Source organism: Microtus pennsylvanicus, chromosome 11, assembly GCF_037038515.1.
Source record: "Microtus pennsylvanicus isolate mMicPen1 chromosome 11, mMicPen1.hap1, whole genome shotgun sequence".
Lineage (NCBI taxonomy): Eukaryota > Metazoa > Chordata > Mammalia > Rodentia > Cricetidae > Microtus > Microtus pennsylvanicus.
In genome coordinates, this window is record NC_134589.1 from 90,638,185 (window position 1) to 90,656,768 (window position 18,584).

The window sequence follows — 18,584 nt, forward strand, 5'->3', positions numbered from 1 at the left end:
GAGCTAGTTCCAGGACAGGCTCCAAAGCTACAGAGAAACCCTGTCTCGAAAAAACCAAGAGAAAGAAAGAAACGAAACCGATATTTACACAGAAACATGCACTCATGTTAACAGCAGCCTCACTCATAACCGCTCCAGAGTAGAAGCAACCCAAAGCCCCCCAGCAGAAAACCGTGGTCTACCCATGGAATGGGAGGCCAGCCATAAAGAGGAGCACTGACACCTGCAGTGACACGGGAGAAGCAGGACATCCGGGAACACAGTCACAAAGACTGGATTGTATATGCTATTTATCTAGTTAGTGTCTTTGTTTTATTAAATTTATTTATTTATTTTTCATCCTGACCGAAGGTTCCCCTCTCTTCTTCGCTCATCCCTTCCCTGCCACAATTCAGTCCTTCTCCAGGAGATGAGGTTTTTAAAGACAGGGCTCTCTTCACAGTCCCAGTTGTATTGAACCCCCAGAGACCCACCTGCCTCTGCCTCTGCCTCTGCCTCCCAAGTGTTGGGTTTAAAGGCGTGCACTATTACCCCCATATAACCCACGCCGGCCTCATGCCTCAGGTTCCTAAGTATTGGGGTTACATATCTATATAATGTTTTGTTAGTATTATTTTTCTGATGCTAAATTGAATAACTGATTTTTTTTTTTTAAAAAGTGCTCCAAGTTAATTATGTTCTGCCTGGCACAGCAGACGATGAGAACAGCAAATGCGCTACAGAGCTGGACTGTACCTGTATCTGTGTGATGTTTCCTTCGAGCTCAGTAGGTGTTTGAAGGGTCCACATGTCCTTGCCCTCCAGCGCTCTGCCATATGGGTACTTTGGCATTTTTTTCCACAAAGCTACTCGCCCTTTATTGGTCCCAGCTGCCAGGAGACCTACAGGTAAAAGCAAAGCACATGCTGCTTGTGGAGAAAGATTTTAAAGGTGCTGGTGGATGCTGTCTTCTGTTTCCAATCTGCCTTATTCGGGCTGCTTCCCCAGTGCTGCACTGATGCTGAGTGCTCAGCAGGCGCTCAGTGACACTGATTCACCTGCTAACTTGCTGTCCTTGGTATTCGCACACTCAGGCACTTGTATACTTTCCCTAGTCCACAAATACTACCCATACCATCAAAGGTACAGACATTGATGTATATACCACCGTTAGTGAGACTCTTCTGGCCAAACCTTTCAAACATTATGTAAAATAAGAAGGCTTCATTGTCACTTGTTCATCTTTGACTGATAATAATAACTTACTTATCTTTCTTTTTTAAAAAACAGTACCAGCTGGGCGTTGGTGGCACACACCTTTAATCCCAGCACTTGGGAGGCAGAGGCAGGTGGATCTCTGTGAGTTCAAAGCTAGCCTGGTCTACAAGAGCTAGTTCCAGGACAGGTTCCAAAGCCACAGAGAAACGCTGTCTCAAAAAAAACAAAAACAAAAAACAAAAATAAATAAATAAATAAAAACAGTACCTCACTATGTAGCCTTGGCTGGCATGGAACTCATAATATAGACCAGGTTGGCCTGGAACTCACAGAGATCCACTTGCCTCTGCCTTCTGAGGCTGGCTGAGTGCTGGGATTAAAGGTCTGTTCCACTGTACCCAGCTTCTATTTCTGAATAGGCTCCAAATCTCACTATAACTTATTTGGTCTTGACACAATGTTTGAAGTTGTTTCTATTCTTTCCATGTCAGGTCAAGAAATCTCACCTTTGAACCGGGCAGTGGTGGCGCATGTCTTTAATTCCAGCACTTGGGAGGCAGAGGCAGGTGGATCTCTGTGAGTTCCAGGCCAGCCTGGTCTACAGAGCTAGTTACACAGAGAAACTCTGCTTCAAAATACCATTAAAAAAAAAAGGAAGGAAGGAAGGAAGGAAGGAAGGAAGGAAGGAAGGAAGGAAGGAAGGAAGGAATCTCACCTTTGGCTTTACAGAAACAAACACAGTTTATATTCTCTCCTTTTTCAAAGCCAAACTTCTCCTGTGGGCTCAGTATGTAGTTCTCCCCTCGCTCTAAGTCCCAGAATCTGTAACAGAAAGAGGAAGGACTTGTGAAGGGTTATGTTAGTGCCCACCTCTGACCTGACGGTTTTGTAAAGCCTGGGAAGAAAACTCGAGCTGTGCTCTACAGACTCCCAACACAAAACAGAAACGTGATGCGATATGTTTACAACTGGAAGGGTGGCTACTAACGGGCAGTTCACAAGTGGCGCTACAGGAAGAAGAGAACATGGGATTCCAGCTACATACAGTAACAGTGAACATTATGCTGAACTGAGTGGCCAAAAAGATACCAAAATGCCTATTTCTATTTATGCCAGTTTAATAAACTATGCAGAACTAGGTTCGGCAGGGTACTCCTGCAGTCCTTGTTACTTGAGAGGCCAAGGCAGGAGCACTGCTTGAGTCTAGGAGCTGGATACAGGCATAAAAAAATAGCTGCACAAGACCCTATATCAAAAATGAATTTCTCCCAAACCAGGCAAAGTGATTCCAAGACAGATGTGACATGGCCGTGCTTCCTGAAGGCATGGGGGAAAGCAGGAAGGACAGCTAGGGTGGGTGCGGACTCCTGGGGCCGCCACTGTTTAGTGTCATAGACCTGTGTCGTATGTGAAAATCCACCACACTGCGCATCGTCCAGGGACTGGCATGGGAAGTCCGGCTCTCACCTGAGCACCGGTTCTCCGATGGCCGTAACAAGAAGGCTGCCCTCTATCAAAGTGATGTCTGCCCGGTGGCCTGTTTTCCCACTCAGCTTTACCTGCATGCAGGAAAGAAGCATAAGGCTCTTGCTGAAATGCCTGGTCAAACTGTGTTAGCCTGGAATCTGGTCTTCAGTGACATCACTGAGATCCACCAAGGGGTCACAACACAGGGCAAACAGTGGGAACAGAGAGTGGGCCTTGTTTTTAAGGAGTTGGGCTGGAGAGATGACTCAGTTTAAGAGCATTGATGCTCTTCCAGAGGACCAGGGTTTGATTCCCAGCACCCACATGGCAATTCACAACCTTTTGTAACTCTAGTCCCAAGGGATCCAATAACCTCTTCTGGCCTTGGGGGGCACTGGGCACACTCATGGTACACAGACATGTGTGCAAGCAAGACACCACAAGATTTAAAAAAAGGTGTATGGGCTGAAGCAAACAGCAACTTACGCATGAAGAGATGCCTCACCTCGCGCATGGTGGGCATTTCTGGAGTGATTACTAAATACGCTTGCTCTGTCATGACTACACTTTAGGAAGGTCTCCTATTCACATTTTGTGCAGAAAACAAACTTTCCCAGAGTCCAGCAACCAGTGTGGAGCTAGAAAGGCACTTGAAGCGAGATGCTATGAGCTATGGTATCTCCTACCTGACCCATTCACAGGCTGAAACACCAACTACCTCTGTGACCACACGTGCAGACAGGGCCTTCAGAAGGCAATTAAGGGAGGATGGTGGCGTCTGAGAACAGATATAGCAGAGAGCGCTTCCTCCCACTTTCCCTCAAGCTCATGTGCTCTTTCTCCTCCTCTCCAGACTCCATGTAAGGACATAGGCGGGCCACTCTATGTAATCCAGAAATCAATCCCCCAGCAAGAACTAAACTGGCCTATTTGAACTTTCTGCTTCAAGAACTGTGAGTTAAATGTCTGTTGTTAAATTATATAGTAAGTGGCTATTTGTCAAGTTGACTCAAGCTGACTAAGACACTTAGTTCATGCAATTCAAGGACCATTCACAGCTGTGTTACAGGATACAATGAACTCTCCAACCTGGAGGAGTATCCCTAGGGAAAGTTTGGCATTCTCTATGGTTCATGGATTCTCATAATAGAGACCAGCTAGGCATTCTAGTTCATATCTATAATCCCAGAATAGCATAAGGCAGGAGCATCAGGAGTTCAAGGTCGGTCTTGACGCTTTAGCAAGTTCCAGGCCACCTCAGAAACCTGAGACCTTATCTCAAAAAAAAAAAAAAAATTAAAAAAAAAACAAGAACCCAAAAACCAGAAACGTGCTGAGAGTGGTGGTGCACGCCCTTAATCCCAGTCCTCTTTGTGAGTTTGAGGTCAGCCTGCTCTACAAAGTGAGTTCTAGGACAGCCAGGGCTACACAGAAACCCTATCTTGAAAGAACCAGAAAACAAACAAATAAGCAACCCCCCCCAACAAAACAAAACTGATAAAAGAAACAAAAGAGGGCAGGAGGGATGGAGAGATAGCCCAACATTTAAGGGCACTGGCTGCTCCAGAGGACTTGGTTTCAACTCCCAGGACCTACATGGTGGCTCACAACTCCAATTTCATGGGATCCAACTCCCTCTTCTGGCCTCCGTGGGCACCAAGCATGTATGTGGTATAGAGACATACAAGCAGGCAAAAACACCTACACATACTTAAAAAATAAAGAAATAAAAGGGGAACAAAAGATTAAGAGGGGCAGCAAGCAGCAGTGCTCTTAAATGAACTGTACAGGGTATTCAAGTGACCTTTATCTAGGAGCATGTGGAACTGGATGCTTTTCTAGTGGACAAACATGAAGAGGGTCTCAGGGCTAATAGGACAGCTGTCTTTGATGGACATTCTGGTATCTTAAAAGCATTACAGTTCAGCCAAGGTAACTAACATTTGCTCACTGCATACAACAAAGTAAACACCTACGGTGGCGAACAGTAGATGTGAAAGAATATGGACCAGAACTGCCACTGTAACAGACACCAGGCAGTGTCACCCCCAGCTCTGGGACAAAAGTGAGCCTCCTTAGAATGTTCATACAGTTGGAAAGTGGGGATAATATCTCCTGTTCCACCCAACTCTATGTGGAAGTCCAGTGAAGTACACGGATTGGGAGCAAGCCTAGGTAGCCCTGATCTTACCCATGCCTGTTCAGAGATACTGGAAAATCTTCCATTTTCCTCACTTACCCTGAATAGCCTCGAGTAAGAAGTGGCACTCAACAGCTAGGCTAGCTGCTCCTTCAAGCAAGTGACAGCTCTTCAGCCTTGCTAACCAAGGCAGAAAAGACAATCAGAACAGGCAAGAATCCCAGGTCTTTAGCACAGTGCAGTAGCCCAGCTGGCCCAGCACCTTGGTCTTTTTTTTTTTAATAATTTATTTAACTTTATTTTATGTGCATTGGTATGAAGTATCATGTTCCCTGGAACTGGAGTTACAGACAGTTGTGAGCTGCCATGTGGGTGCTGGGAATTGAACCTAGGTCCTCTGGAAGAACTGCCAGTGCTCTTAACCCTCTGAGCCATCTCTCCAGCCCATGCACCTTGGTCTTTTACCTACCTTCATCACTTCTTCCGCCTCCCCATCAGGAGTCACCACATACAGAGACAGGAGGAGGTTCTGTGTCACCACCACCAGAGATTCTCTCTTCTCAATGTAGAACAGCATCTGAATGGCGCTATCTGTGGATGCCACCTGGGCAGTCTTGCCTTTTTCATCCACATAGTGCACTGTCCCTGGGGAAAGAAGTGGCTCCTGGCTCATCTGTCTTTTCAACGGTACCCATGAGCAATAGCCTCTGTCTACTTAAGGATACCCTGACAATAGGCCCAGCATCTTTATAAGAATGTAAGACATCTGCCACAATGTTTCTCAGGATACCGTCTCTGATATAATCCCTGGGTTACTGACCAGGGTAGCCGTCTCTGTGGATTCCTTCTCCACTACTCTCCTGGATGATACTGATTAGCATCCAGCCCATCTGATTCTGTAGTCTTGCACTGCTCCACCATCCATGTTCACAATCTTTAGGTCTATTTTCTTACTGTTTTTATTTGTTAACTTTTATTTTATGTGTAAGGCTGTTTCGCCTGCATATATGTATGTGTACCACATGCATGCAGTGTTCACGGATGCTGTCAGATTCTCCTTGGACTGGAGTTATAGATGGTTGTGAGCCACCACGTGGGTTCTGGGAGTCGAACCTGGGTCCTCTGGAAGAGCAGCCAGGGTTCTTAACCACTGAGCCATCTCTCTAGCCCTAAAGATTTGTTATGTATTTTATATATATGGGTGTTTTGTCTGCATGTATGTCTGTACACAAGAAGAGGGCATTGGATCTCACCTATTAGAAAAGGTTGTGAGCCACCATGTGGTTTCTAGGAATTGAAGTCAGGACCTCTGAAAGAGCAGCCAGTGCTCTTACCCACTGAGCCACCTCTCCAGCCTTCTCTAGGGGTATTTTTGCCTTCCCTATATTGGGAGCCTACATGATGACTCCTCTCTCTGCCCGGAGGACTAGTGTCATTTGGTGTATCATTTGCCATCCTGCCTGGCTCTCTCTCACCTTCCCTCTTTTGTCTTCCCCAGCTCCTTAACATCTAAACTTCACAAGTCAGTGCCATAGCAGTCCCTTCTCCCCACCTAGAGTCCTCCTCTTCCTGCCCTGCCCTCAACAACCACTTCAACACTGGCCAGCACCATCTGGTCTGCCTCCTTTGTTCTTAGGTGTCTGAGTGATGGGTGAGTTCCTGGGGATTCTCTGCCTCATTTCTGAGGTTCTTCAGGAGTCTCCACAGAGGACCTTCTTATCCTCAGTCTCATCTTATTCTCCACGGATAACTTGAGTTCTCATTAAATGGAAGTTCAAAGTCATCTAAGTTAATTTTAACAATAGAGATTATGGAGCAGGGCCATTAGACAATAAGACAGTAGACACTAATATATTCCCCATCTTCCACAGAGGGAATTAAAGCACAAAGACAATCTTGTAACCTAACACAACACACACATCTTGGGGGATAGGCAGAGATCTAGATCTGCATCCTCCATCCTCTTCCAGGCTACTAGCATTCCTTCCGCCTCAGCTCTCTCTCCTATACCCTTCGCCCTGCCCCATGGTGATGCACCCACTTGGATATTCCCTCTGGGACTTCCTTATGTCCGTCCACACTGGCTCTCTTTATCTTCTAAAATGAAAGGCTTCTCCTATTCAGAAATGATAAACCCCATGACCTCTTCCAACATCCGCAGCCTGGCTTCTCAACCCCAGGCACCCCCTATGGCTCTCATTTCCTGGGCCTCTGCCAGGTACCAACCTCACTGTCACTCTTTCTCATTTGCTTCAGGATGCATTTGTTTCAGCGCTGGTAGGGAAGTGTCTACTGTTTATAACAAGAACAAGTGATATTAAAATCAACAGATAGTCAGCATGGTGGTATAGCTATAATCTCAGTACTCAGGAAGAGGAGGCAGAAGGGTTCCAAGAGATCAGGCTACGCAAAAATAAAACCAAGCAATACCACAAAATAGGTAAAAATATAATCAACAAATGGTTCTTAATAGTAGTCTCTGTGAGGGCTAGTTGCAGGCCTCAAGGGCAGACTCTCACTGTCCTGATAAGGCTTCATTCTCAAGAACCTGAAACATATCTGGTACACAGCAAGTATTTGATAATTATGCAGACAGATAACCTAAATTCTCTTTGGTTCCCACAATTACATCCCAGGTTGCTTACCATCCATCAGACTGACAAAAAAAGACAGCCCCTCCTGAGAGCCTGTCTTCAGGAAACTTCCAAAGCTGCTTTTTCTCCAGTTAAACATGTCCAGGGCTTTCTCATCACCACTTACTGCTGCCTTTGCCAACTGAACCAGATCCCTGAGAGTAAAGGATACAGCAGTCAAGATTTCTAGGATCCCATGGGGCTGGGTCAGGAGCTATGTACCCCATGCCCAGCATGAGGGGAGAGAGAAGCAGACAGTATATAAGGCTTTATACTTACTCTCCTGGAGGGGGCTGCCGGAAGATGCAATGGGTGAGTGGTTTCCCGTATTCATGTTTCAGGAGTGGTGTCCCTTGTACTCGGCCCCGCTGGTCCAGTCTCCACAAGAGCAGGACTCCAAGCTGCAAGAGGCCAGCAACATGTGTAAGGAGCACATCCTCCCAGAATCACTAGGTGGAGGCGAACACTAAGTGGAGTAGCACAACACTAGCAATTCCTTGTTTAACACTGCTGTACTCCAGGTGCACCATGGAACAAATCCTCTCTGTGCCCCCTCCTCTTCCTCACTCCTAGAGAGCACCTGCTATGTGCTTAGAACACACTGTTAATTTAGAATAAATTTTGATCTACAGGAAGATTACAAAGACAGTGCAGAGTTCCTAGACATGACTCCAGTTTCCCCTACTCTATACTAAAAGGTACATTTCTTAGAGTTAATGAGCTAAGGTTGGGATATAGCTCGGCAGTAGAGTGCTTCCTTAGTACACACAAGCCTTGAATTCAGTCTCTAGCACTCCCAGGGGGAAAAGCACTTGTTTGGAATTAATGAGCTAATATTTATATCACTACCAACTAAGTCCACACTACTTTCTTCAGAATTCTTTAGTTTCCCTTACTATCCCTTTCTTGTCCCGGGAGCCTGCCTAGGATTCCACGTGACATGAGCAGTCACACCTTCTTAGGCTCCTGTGGGCCACAATTTCCCCGGTACTGCTCAGGTACAGGGCAGGGCACTGCTCTCCTGGGATTTACCTGACGTCTTCCTCATAGCTGGAAGGGGGTTACAGGTTTGTTGAGAAAGGACCAGAAAAGCAGTTCCCTATTGGAGGGTCCCTACTGTGAACACAAGTGATCACTGTGATGTTGACCATGACACCTTGTAGAGGTCGCTCTTGCCCATTGTAAAGTGACTCTTTCCCCTCCCTTTCTATGCTATATTCCCCAGAAAGAAGGAGGAGTATGCATTTCTGGTTTAAGGGGTGGGAGTCAAGGATGAAGTACTTATATAAATTATTTGGTATTCTACAACATAAAAGATTTGTCTTTTTCCTATTATTTGTTTAGCAATAAGCAGATACATCATCAGTATGGACTCTTAGGTACTTATCTCCTGCTTTGGTTATAATCTAAATGCCGTTTACACTGTTGTTCAGACTGTCCTAGCTCTGGCCCCAGATTGGTGTGTGTGTGTGTGTGTGTGTGTGTGTGCTGGGGAACCAGTGTGTTCAATCTGGAAGTCATCAAAGGCTGGGATCAATTACACAAGGCCTATCTAGGTAAATTACATAGGGCCTAGGGGCGTACGTCACTCCCATGCAGTCTCATTAGTTGTTGGTTCAGTCTCTATGAGCCCCTATGAGGCCAGGTTAGTTGGTTCCATGGGTTTTCTTTTTTCTTTTTTTTTCGAGACAGGGTTCTCTGTAGCTTTGGAGCCTGTCCTGGAACTAAGCTCTTGTAGACCAGGCTGGCCTCAAACTCACAGAGATCTGCCTGCCTCTGCCTCCCAAGTGCTGGGATTAAAGGCGGGCGCCACCACCGCCCGGCTTCCACGGGTTTTCTTGAGGTGTCCTTGACTCCACTGTCTCCCACAATCCTTCCTCCCCTCTTCTGCAGGATTCCCCAAGGTCCACCTAATGTTTGGCGTGGGTCTCTGCATCTGTTTCCATCAGTTGCTGGGTGAAGCCTCCCTGATGACAGCTGAGTGAGGCATCAATCTATACATATAACAGAATATCATTAATGAGCCTTCCACCTTTGTGTTATGAAGTAGTTTGACAATCTCCTGTGAAGTTGAATAATTCGGGATCCTTACACTTCATCATTCTCATCTTGACAAAATGAAGAAACAGCTAACCACACGGATTACTCAGGCATATGAAACTCAGCTGTGAGCTAAGTCCCTTGAGTCAGAATACTCAAGAAATGTTTAGTCCTTCTCAGAAAACCTAACATTATGCTGGAACTAATTTAATTATGAACTAAAAGGGGAAGATAAGGTATAAAGAATGAGTGAACATCCCTCACTAGGCTTGATCCCAGCAACTTCTCCACTCTTCCACAGTACTCTGTTTTTGCTCACCAAGGGAAGCAACAGAGAGCAGCTAAAACTAGGAAAATAAACTTAATCTGGGGCCAGCAGGCTGTCCCATTCATTTGGCAGGAGCCCAGCATTTCAAGAAGTCAGACCTTCATTTCCTTCTCTAAGTCCAGACTTTGGGAAGGACACCGAGGCCACTTCACCCAGGCACCACTATGTGTGCTAGCTGCTAGCATCTGAGGAGGGTGTCCCTAGGAAGAAATACCTCCGGGGATCTCACTAAACATCCATGAGAAGTCCTGTTGCTCTAGGAGAGCCTAGAACGCCACCATACAGCCCAGTACCTCTTGCAGAGGTCAGTATGAGGGTTGGCATGTTTAACTTGAAAGTAATCATGAGGTTACGGTTAAACATTTAAACTGAAGAACATTTTGGAAAGCAACTAGTCTGGACTCAAAATGTTACTATTATGAAAGACAAAAGGGTGAGGGAGGATTGGAAAACATAAGATAAGGGAATTGGTCTTAGCTAAAACACCAATGAGAATGACAGCTAAATGTAATGGAAGATCCTTGGCTAAACCCTGGATTAGGAAAAGACAGCTATAAAAAAAGCTACTGCAACAAGTGGCAAAATTTTAGGGGCGGGTGTATGTGTGTATTGTGTGTATATGCATGTTCACATGTATGTGGGCATGTGTTACTTAAGTGTAGAGGCCTGAAGTTGATGTTGGATGTCTTCCTCAGTTGTCTTTCAATTTATTTAATGAGGTAGAGTCTCACACTGAACCCAAAGCTTGCTGATTCCAGCTAATCTAGCTAATACTTGTTCTGCAACCTGAGTGCTGGGATTATAGCAGATTATACACCTGCCTGGCTTTTACATGGGTTCCAATGATCCAAATTCTTCTTTTTTTATTCCCTGAGACAGGCTCTCTCTGTCTAGCTCTGGCTGCCCTGGAACTCACCCTAAACTCAGAGGTCTGCCTAACTCCGCCTCTCAAATGCTGGGATTAAAGGTGAGCACAACTGCCAGGCAACTGATGATCCACATTCTGATTCTTATGTTTACATGGCAAGAACCTTTATTTTCCCAGTCCAGAGAAGAGAAATTTTAATATGCACTGCATATGGGGGAACAGTACTGTATCAGTGTTCGCTCCTGAATGTGACAGATGCTTAGCAGTGATGTAGGAGAGGTTTGAGAGTTTAGGTTCTAGATGCTTATGTATTCATTTAGGAGGAATTTGCAAATATGCAGGAAAAAGTGCACACAGGAAGAGAAAAGGTAGACACATGTCAACAACTGGTAACATCTATACGAAGGGTAGACGCTAAGGCTCCTCTGGCGTCATGTGGACATTGGCCTTGGTATTCAGAGTCCTTAGTAAGGGTGTTGCTAAGCTCTATGTGCGGAGAAGTCTTACAATCAATGAATTTATGAATTATTTCTAGTGTCAAGTCCGGGAAAAAAAATACCTAAGGGTCACATAAATATGTGAAATATTTGAAACTATTGTATTAACAAAGAATTTACAAATGTACTAGTGCTCGTATACCTTGTCTTGATGTCCAGTACCTTTCACAAGTCTTGCTGCAGTGTATCACTGACAAAGGCCAGTCAAAGAAACCCACCCTGACTCTGAAACCAGAGTCACCGAAAGAAACATTGTGGCTTTGAATCCAGAGTCAGTGAAAGAAACACACCCTGACCCTGAAGCCTGAGCCAGTGAAAGAAACACGTTAGGCCTGAACCCAGAACCAAAGAGACACACCCTGACTCTGAAACCAGAGCCGAAGAAACACACTTAGGCCCTGGAACCAGAGCCAGTGAAAGAAATACACTCTGGCCCTGAAAATAGAGCCAAAAGGCTAAAAAGGGACAGTGAAACAGACAGAGTTTGGCCCCAGAGTGAAATCTTCCCCTGACCAACTGAACACGAAGCCAACCAATCACTGAGCAGGAAGCCAACCAAACCCTGAGCATGAAATCTAGCACCCTGACCCTAAACCCAGAGCCAGTGAAAGAACACTTTAGCCCTGAACCTAGAACCTAAGAAATACATCCTGACCCTGAAATCAGAGCCAAAGAAACATACTTTGGCCCTAGAACCAGTGAAAGAAATAGAGCCAAAAGGGTATAAAAGGCCAGTGAAAGAAACAGTTTGTCCTCGACACCAGAGCCAAATCTGCCCTGACCAACTGAACACAAAAACAACCAATCCCTGAGCAGAAAATCTTTTCCCTAGAGAAACTCTGCTCCTAAGAAGCCCCATATAAGCCCCTCTGCCTGTTCAGTTGCTGCCTGTCCTTTCTCACTTTGGCAGAAGCGGTCACTCTTGTGGACTCCTCCTTCCTAAATAAATCTCTTTTTTAAAAAGAATTTTGGTTAGCTGGGCAGTGGTGGCGCACACCTTTAATCCCAGCACTGGGGAGGCAGAGGCAGGCAGATCTCTGTGAATTCGAGGCCAGCCTGGTCTACAAGAGCTAGTCCCAGGACAGGCTCCAAAACTACAGAGAAACCCTGTCTCGAAAAACCAAAAAAAAAAAAAAAAAAAAAGAGTTTTGGTTGAAGTTTGGCCAGCACATGGAGCAGAACCTTTGCTGGGAAGTTCTCTTAGGAAGGCTAAACAGAAAAAGCAGTAACTTGTTACTGGAGCCAGAAGAGATCGCTACATTTCTGTAGGGGTTTCCCCTTTAGCAGAGCAAGGCAGAAGTAGTAACATCTTGAGCCAGGGCTGAGAATAAATGGATACCTCTGCTGGGATACCTCCCTTAAAGAGGGGGGGAGGGTAGAGCAGAGCTCAGCTGGACCAGCTCTGCCGGAGTAGGATTGCTACACCCTGCAAGAAGACCATCCCCCACCACACCCCAGTTTCAGGGATAGCCTGACTTCCCCCCAAGTCAGGGCACCTGTTGTATGATATTTTGTTTGGGTTCTGACAAATAAAGTTTGCTTGGAGATCAGAAGGCAGAGCTAGCCACAATTTAACCGGAGAGGCCAGGAGTGGTGGTGGCACACACCTTTAATCCCAGCACTTGGGAGGAGTTTAAGGCCACCTGGGGCTACTTGAGACTGAACCAGTCTAAAAGAGAAACAGAACCAGGCAGTGGAGGCTCCGTTAATGCCAGCATTTGGGAGGATCATGCCGTTGATCTCAGCACATGGGATGGTCATGCCTTTAATCCCAGCACTACAAAGATGGAGATAGGAATACAAGGTGGTCAGTGAGGACAACATCTCGGCTCCCTATTCAGTCTGAGAATTTGTAGAGACAGGATCCTCCACTCAGTCTGAACTCAGTGTGAGGATTTGTAAGAGAAAGCATCCCCCTGCCCCCGACCCGGTTCAGTCTAAGGATTTGTAGAGACAGGATGTCACCTGTTTGGTCTAAGATTTCATAGAGGGAAGTAGTCTCATGGTTAGCTGTTCTGCTTCTCTGATATTTCAGCTTTTACCCCAATATCTGACTCCCGGTTTTATTTGATAAGACTAATTAGGTACCTTTCCCTCCACAGGGGTCCCTTTACAGCCTCAGGTGTAGCCTGACTTCCCAGCAAGTCAGGATTATCTTTCCCTCCCATGCTGAAATACTTGCACTGTATTCTTCCTCTCTTATGCACCCAAGACTTGAAGTTTAGGGGTATGTGATGGTTTGAATGAGAATGGCCCCCATAAGCTAATATGTTTGAATGCTTAGTCATCAGGGAATGGAACTGTGTGAAGAGTACTAGAAGGATTTGGAGGTGTGGCCTTGTTGAAGGAAGTAGGTTGACGGGGGTGAGGATTGAGGTTTCAGAAGTCCATGCTAGGCCCTGCAGATCAGGATGTAAAGCTCTCAGCTACTGTTCAACACCATACTTGTCTGCTCCCCACCATGATGATCATGGACTCTCTCTGAAGCTGTAAGCGAGCCCAGTTAATGTAATGTAATGTAATGTAATGTAATGTAATAGTTAATGTTTTATTTAATAAGAGTTGCCTCGCTCATGGTGTCTCTTCACAATAGGATACTAAGGCGGGGCATCACCATGATGGGATCCCGAGGGCTACTAGCAATGAGAACCTGAACTATTCTTTTAACTTCTCTAGAGGTCTGAGAAGTGTGTGCCTGAAGAAAGTGGAGAGATTGTAAGAAGCCATGTGTGCTGGAGGGTGGGCTGTGGGGAACCAAGTGATGAATTATAGAATCTTTTCACTCAATATGGCTTTTCTAAGCTTTGAAACATGCCAATACATTACCTTTAATTAAATGTGTACATTGTAAGGTATCTGCTGTACAACTGTGAATCAAATCAGGGTGTCTCAGCCTTGGCAGATCATTCTTGTCACTGAGAATATCCTGTGCACTGTAGAGCATTGGGCAGCAGCATTAGCCTCTACCATAGGGCACACGAGAAGCCTGTGGAATCTTCTTCCTAAGTCTCCTGACACTGCAAAATGTTCTCTAGGTAAGGAGCCCTGATCTAGACAAATTAGACCACTGACTCTGGGTAGCTACCAATGTATTCATGGAAGATTTTGGAGTGCCACAAATGTGCTGGTATCTGGGATATTTGCTCCATCACCACAAATGCAATTTCCTAATAAGTTCATTAAAGAGGTATAGACATATCCTTGGCACATGATGTTGAATTCATGGTTCAAATACATATTTTTATAAAAAGAAAAAGAAAAGAACACATAAAATTGGGAGGAACTAGGGTACTGGGGATAGGGACAGAAACGCAGGGGGAAAATGTAGGGTAGACTTGATCAAAACACATTATATGTATGTATGACATTCTCTCCTCCCACCCCCTTCCAGAGACAGAGTTTTTCTGTGTAACAGTCCTGGCTGTCCTGGAACTCGATTTGTAGATCAAGCTGGCTTCAAATTCAGAGAGATTCACCTGCCTTTGCCTCCTGCATGCTGGGATAAAAGGTATGTGTCACCACTGCCTGGCTAACATTCTCAACCAGTAAAAAATGAGAAGAAAAAAATCTGCAATCATGCCTGAAGAGATCATTTGACTCTAGAAACCAAACATTTAAATAATTTGGTCTTTAGTATCTTTCGGGTGCACCCCCATATGCATGGTGGGGATGGAGACTGCGCACTTCTCACCTTATCTCCAGATACCAGGCAGCTCCCACTGGTACTCCAACTGAGGATGGCAATGTCAGTAGTATGCGGCAGGGGCACTGTGTGCTGCTCCTTGTCTTGCTTATTAAACATCATCACTTCTCCAGTCTCCCAGCCAATAGCCAGGATAAGCCTTGTTGGGTGCCAGCACAGTGAAGTGACCCGGAAGGACTTCTCAATGTGGGTGTCAGGCACAGGCTCACCCTATGTGAAACAAGAAGTAAAATTTCACATTGTAGATAGTGGCAGGGATATCAGGAACTGCCTAATCCCCACAGTTCACATCAGCTCCTTTAAGATCTAAAGAGCTATTTAATAAGGAGATATGATAGATGGTCTCTTCCATGTGTGTCTGGGTGCACATGTGCACGTACACAAGCATAACATGGGGACTGAAGAGATGGGTCAGCAGGTAAGAGTTCGTGCTGCTCTTCCAGAGGACCTGATCAGCTCCCAGCACCCAAATCAGATGGCTCCCAATCACCTCTAACTCCAGCTCCAGTAATCTGATGTCTTCTAGCATCCAAGGGCACTGACACACATGTGCGCTCACAAAATCTTTTTAAACAATCACTTATAAGCCGAGTAGTGGTAGCACATGTCTTTAATCCCAGCACTCGGGAGGCAGAGGCAGGTTGGTCTATGAGTTCAAGGCCAGCCTGGTCTACAGGGAGAGTTCCGAAATAGCCAGGGATACACAGAGAAACCTTGTTTCAAAAACGAGAACAAAAAAATAACTTATTTTGTGTGTATCTGTGTATACACATGTGTGTGTCATGATGTGTGTTGAGGTAAGAGGACAGGGAGCAGTTCTTTACTTCCATCTTGTGGGTCCTGTAGACTGACCTCACGTGATCGGGCTTGGAAGCACCTTTACTCACTGAGTCATCTCGTCAGCTCTCCTAATTTGGAGATAGAGTCTCTAACGTGAACCTGGAGCTAACTGCTTCAGCTAGGCTGGCTAGTCAGCAAGATCCAGATCTTATATATTCTGGCCTCTATAGCTGTGAGGAAAGCAGTTTCTCTTCTTTGGAGACACCCAGATTGTCTCCAAATCTGGTAATTTGTTATAGCAGCCACAGGAAACTAGTACAGCTTGAAAGGGTCAACATGGGGCTGGAAAGATGATTCAGTGGTACAGGGCACTTACTGACCTTGCTAAATACCTGGGTTTGGTTCCCAGCAAGAACATGATGGTTCACGACCATCTATAACTCCAATTCCTGTGGATCCAGTGCCGTCTTCTGACTGTGAAGACATGCACTGGCGCGTGTACATACAAAAAGGCAAAACAATCATACACATACAATAAATAAATCTAAAAAAATCCAAAGGGCCAACAGGAAGAGTTGAAGAAGGCATGCACAGCACAGGGGATCAGGTTTAAGTATGCTCAGGAATCTACATGGCAGGGAAAAAAGAACTGCCACACATGAGCGCTCAGATGAGTGGGAATAATTTGGCCTTGAGGAAGTGAGGAAGAAGTGATGAGGAGAAATCTAGAGTGGTGCTACCCCGACTCCCGGCCTCTGTCCTCAAGGAAAGAAAAGAGCAGAAGAGGTAGAAGCTGCTGAAGTCTAAGTAGCTCCGATGACTCACTTGTTCAAGGTAGATGTCTACATTGCCTCCAGCAGCTGGGCTTTCAGATGCTACTGCCAGGAATGGCTGGGTGGGGTGCCAGCTAATGTGAGAGGGAGATCTGGATGAATCCGGGGCTTTGATTCGGTGGTCAAAATACAGTGCCATGATGAGGTACAGATCTGGTCAGGGAGGAAACCTGCAGAGGGGAAAAAAACACCATGAGCAACTACATATAAGGTTACAAAAGGGAAGCAAACCTACGAAGACACCTAGCACCCGAAAAATGGTCTTTAGACTAATGTGAGCAGGTTCATTTGCTAAAGATCTCTATTCGGGAGAAACAGAAAATCAGATGCAAAGAATTGAACTTGGAGTGACCCACAGTGTGCTGGGAAGAAAGTAAAATTCATTGCCATCAGAGAAGTAACTAGAAAGATAATAAAAGCAAGGGAGCACTGAAACCAGGACTTTAAATAATTCTTGGAAATTCTCATTGTAGAGACAATAAGCATGATTTCAATTTCTACAGATACTTTCAAAGAAAACTTTAAAACAAAATAAAAGCAAACTGCCCATAAGAGAACACCTGTACAGGGGGAACAGGAGAAAAACAGTGTTCAATTTTAGTAAAACCACAAAACTCGTGAATGTTGTCTAGCTATGACATCCAGATGGTAGTGGGCAGATGTCTCTTTTAGACAGTCAGGATCACAAGGCTACAGTGACCCTGGAGAAGCTGAATCTGGACTGTGACATGGGCTTGAACAATGGCTCTGTGGTCAAGAAAGCACAGTGCTCTTCCAGACAACGTAACTTCATGTCCCAGCACTCACATCAGGCAGCTCACAACCGCCTGTAACTCCAGTTCCTCCGGGATTTCATGCCTTTGCTGGCGCACATGCATACACATACACACATTAAAAATAAAAAAAGCCAAATATCATGGCATAAGCTTTTAATCCCAGCACTCAAGAAGAAGAGGCAGGAGGATCCCTATGTGTTTGAATCAGTATTGTCTACATAGTGAGACCTTGCCTCAAAAAAAGAAAGAAGATTCTATTTTTTTTTCTTTTTCTTTTTTTTTGTTGTTTCGAGACAGGGTTTCTCTGTAGCTTTGGAGCCTATCTTGGAACTAGCTCTTGTAGACCAGGCTGGCCTCGAACTCACAGAGATCCGCCTGCCTCTGCCTCCCGAGTGCTGGGATTAAAGGTGTGAGCCACCACAACCCGGCGAAAATTCTATTTTTAAAAAGGAGACTAGATGCCAGCTTCAATAACTCCATTTTTTTCAATAACTCCATTTTTATACAACGTTTTAATCGTTCATTCTCTCTTTCACTAGCACTCTAGTTTTTTAAGTGATTATCAGTCACATAACTAAAAAGTTATTAAAGTAAACCTTAGGAGGAAGATGTTCACAATAAAATACTTAATGAGAATTCGTTAGTGGCTTTAGTTCAGGAACAAGTACTTACCCTTTCTTTTATAAAACAAGCTTCAAGAGTCTAGGACATAAAACAAGAAAAAGAAAATCTCACTTTTTCCAGTCCACTGATCCTCATTTTTATAGTCATCAATTGTTTTCAGGGACAATTGCCTCCACCAAACAAACACCTTTTCAGAAACAATCTGTTAGGCCCATTACGCCTAGGAGTCATATCAACAAAACTTAAAGAAAAGTTACTCCTCTGAGACACTTTCAGGAACACTAGGATGGGTTCTAAAATAGACTTTCAGGGGAACTGACCAGTGGCCACCCTCTAGGCTAGAATAAGGTCACTGGCTGCCTCAGGTAAACATTACTGAAAAGCCTTGTAGTTCAAAGCGGTCATGTGATCTTTGTAAAGCCATCCGAAGGTTGACCAAGCTCAGGATTTTGACTTTCTTATCTTCCCCCTACTTTGCACTAAATGCATCTAGAGGAATCCACGTGGCAAATCGAAAAATCAGCAGGAGGTCCTAGCATTGTGCAGGGAGGGATAACCCTCATGAAGCTAGCATAGATAGAGAAATCAAGAGGGTTCTGGCAAGCCACTTCGGAGCCCCAGCCCAATCCTAAAGGGCCCTCCCCCACCTTAAGCTTGGCTGGGCTCCCTACTCCAACCCCAGAGCCCTCTGCATCTCA

General features: G+C 45.2%; 1 protein-coding gene across 2 annotated transcripts in view; it reads right to left on the reverse strand.

Annotated features, from left to right (window-relative positions):
• The window catches only part of Ift140 (intraflagellar transport 140), a 90,473-nt gene that overhangs the window by 71,156 nt on the left and 733 nt on the right, over positions 1-18,584 (reverse strand). Inside the window, exons 2-10 of one of the 2 annotated variants that reach the window (XM_075941523.1) lie at positions 17,935-17,964; positions 16,479-16,656; positions 14,862-15,083; positions 7,717-7,838; positions 7,450-7,592; positions 5,274-5,449; positions 2,665-2,756; positions 1,913-2,019; positions 736-881 (exon numbers count right to left, since the gene is read on the reverse strand). In XM_075941523.1, the coding sequence (XP_075797638.1) occupies positions 736-881; positions 1,913-2,019; positions 2,665-2,756; positions 5,274-5,449; positions 7,450-7,592; positions 7,717-7,838; positions 14,862-15,083; positions 16,479-16,625 (1,155 nt within the window). In that variant the 5' untranslated portion in view covers positions 16,626-16,656; positions 17,935-17,964. The remainder of the gene's footprint in view (positions 1-735; positions 882-1,912; positions 2,020-2,664; positions 2,757-5,273; positions 5,450-7,449; positions 7,593-7,716; positions 7,839-14,861; positions 15,084-16,478; positions 16,657-17,934; positions 17,965-18,584) is intronic. The other variant, XM_075941524.1, reaches the window with a different exon arrangement.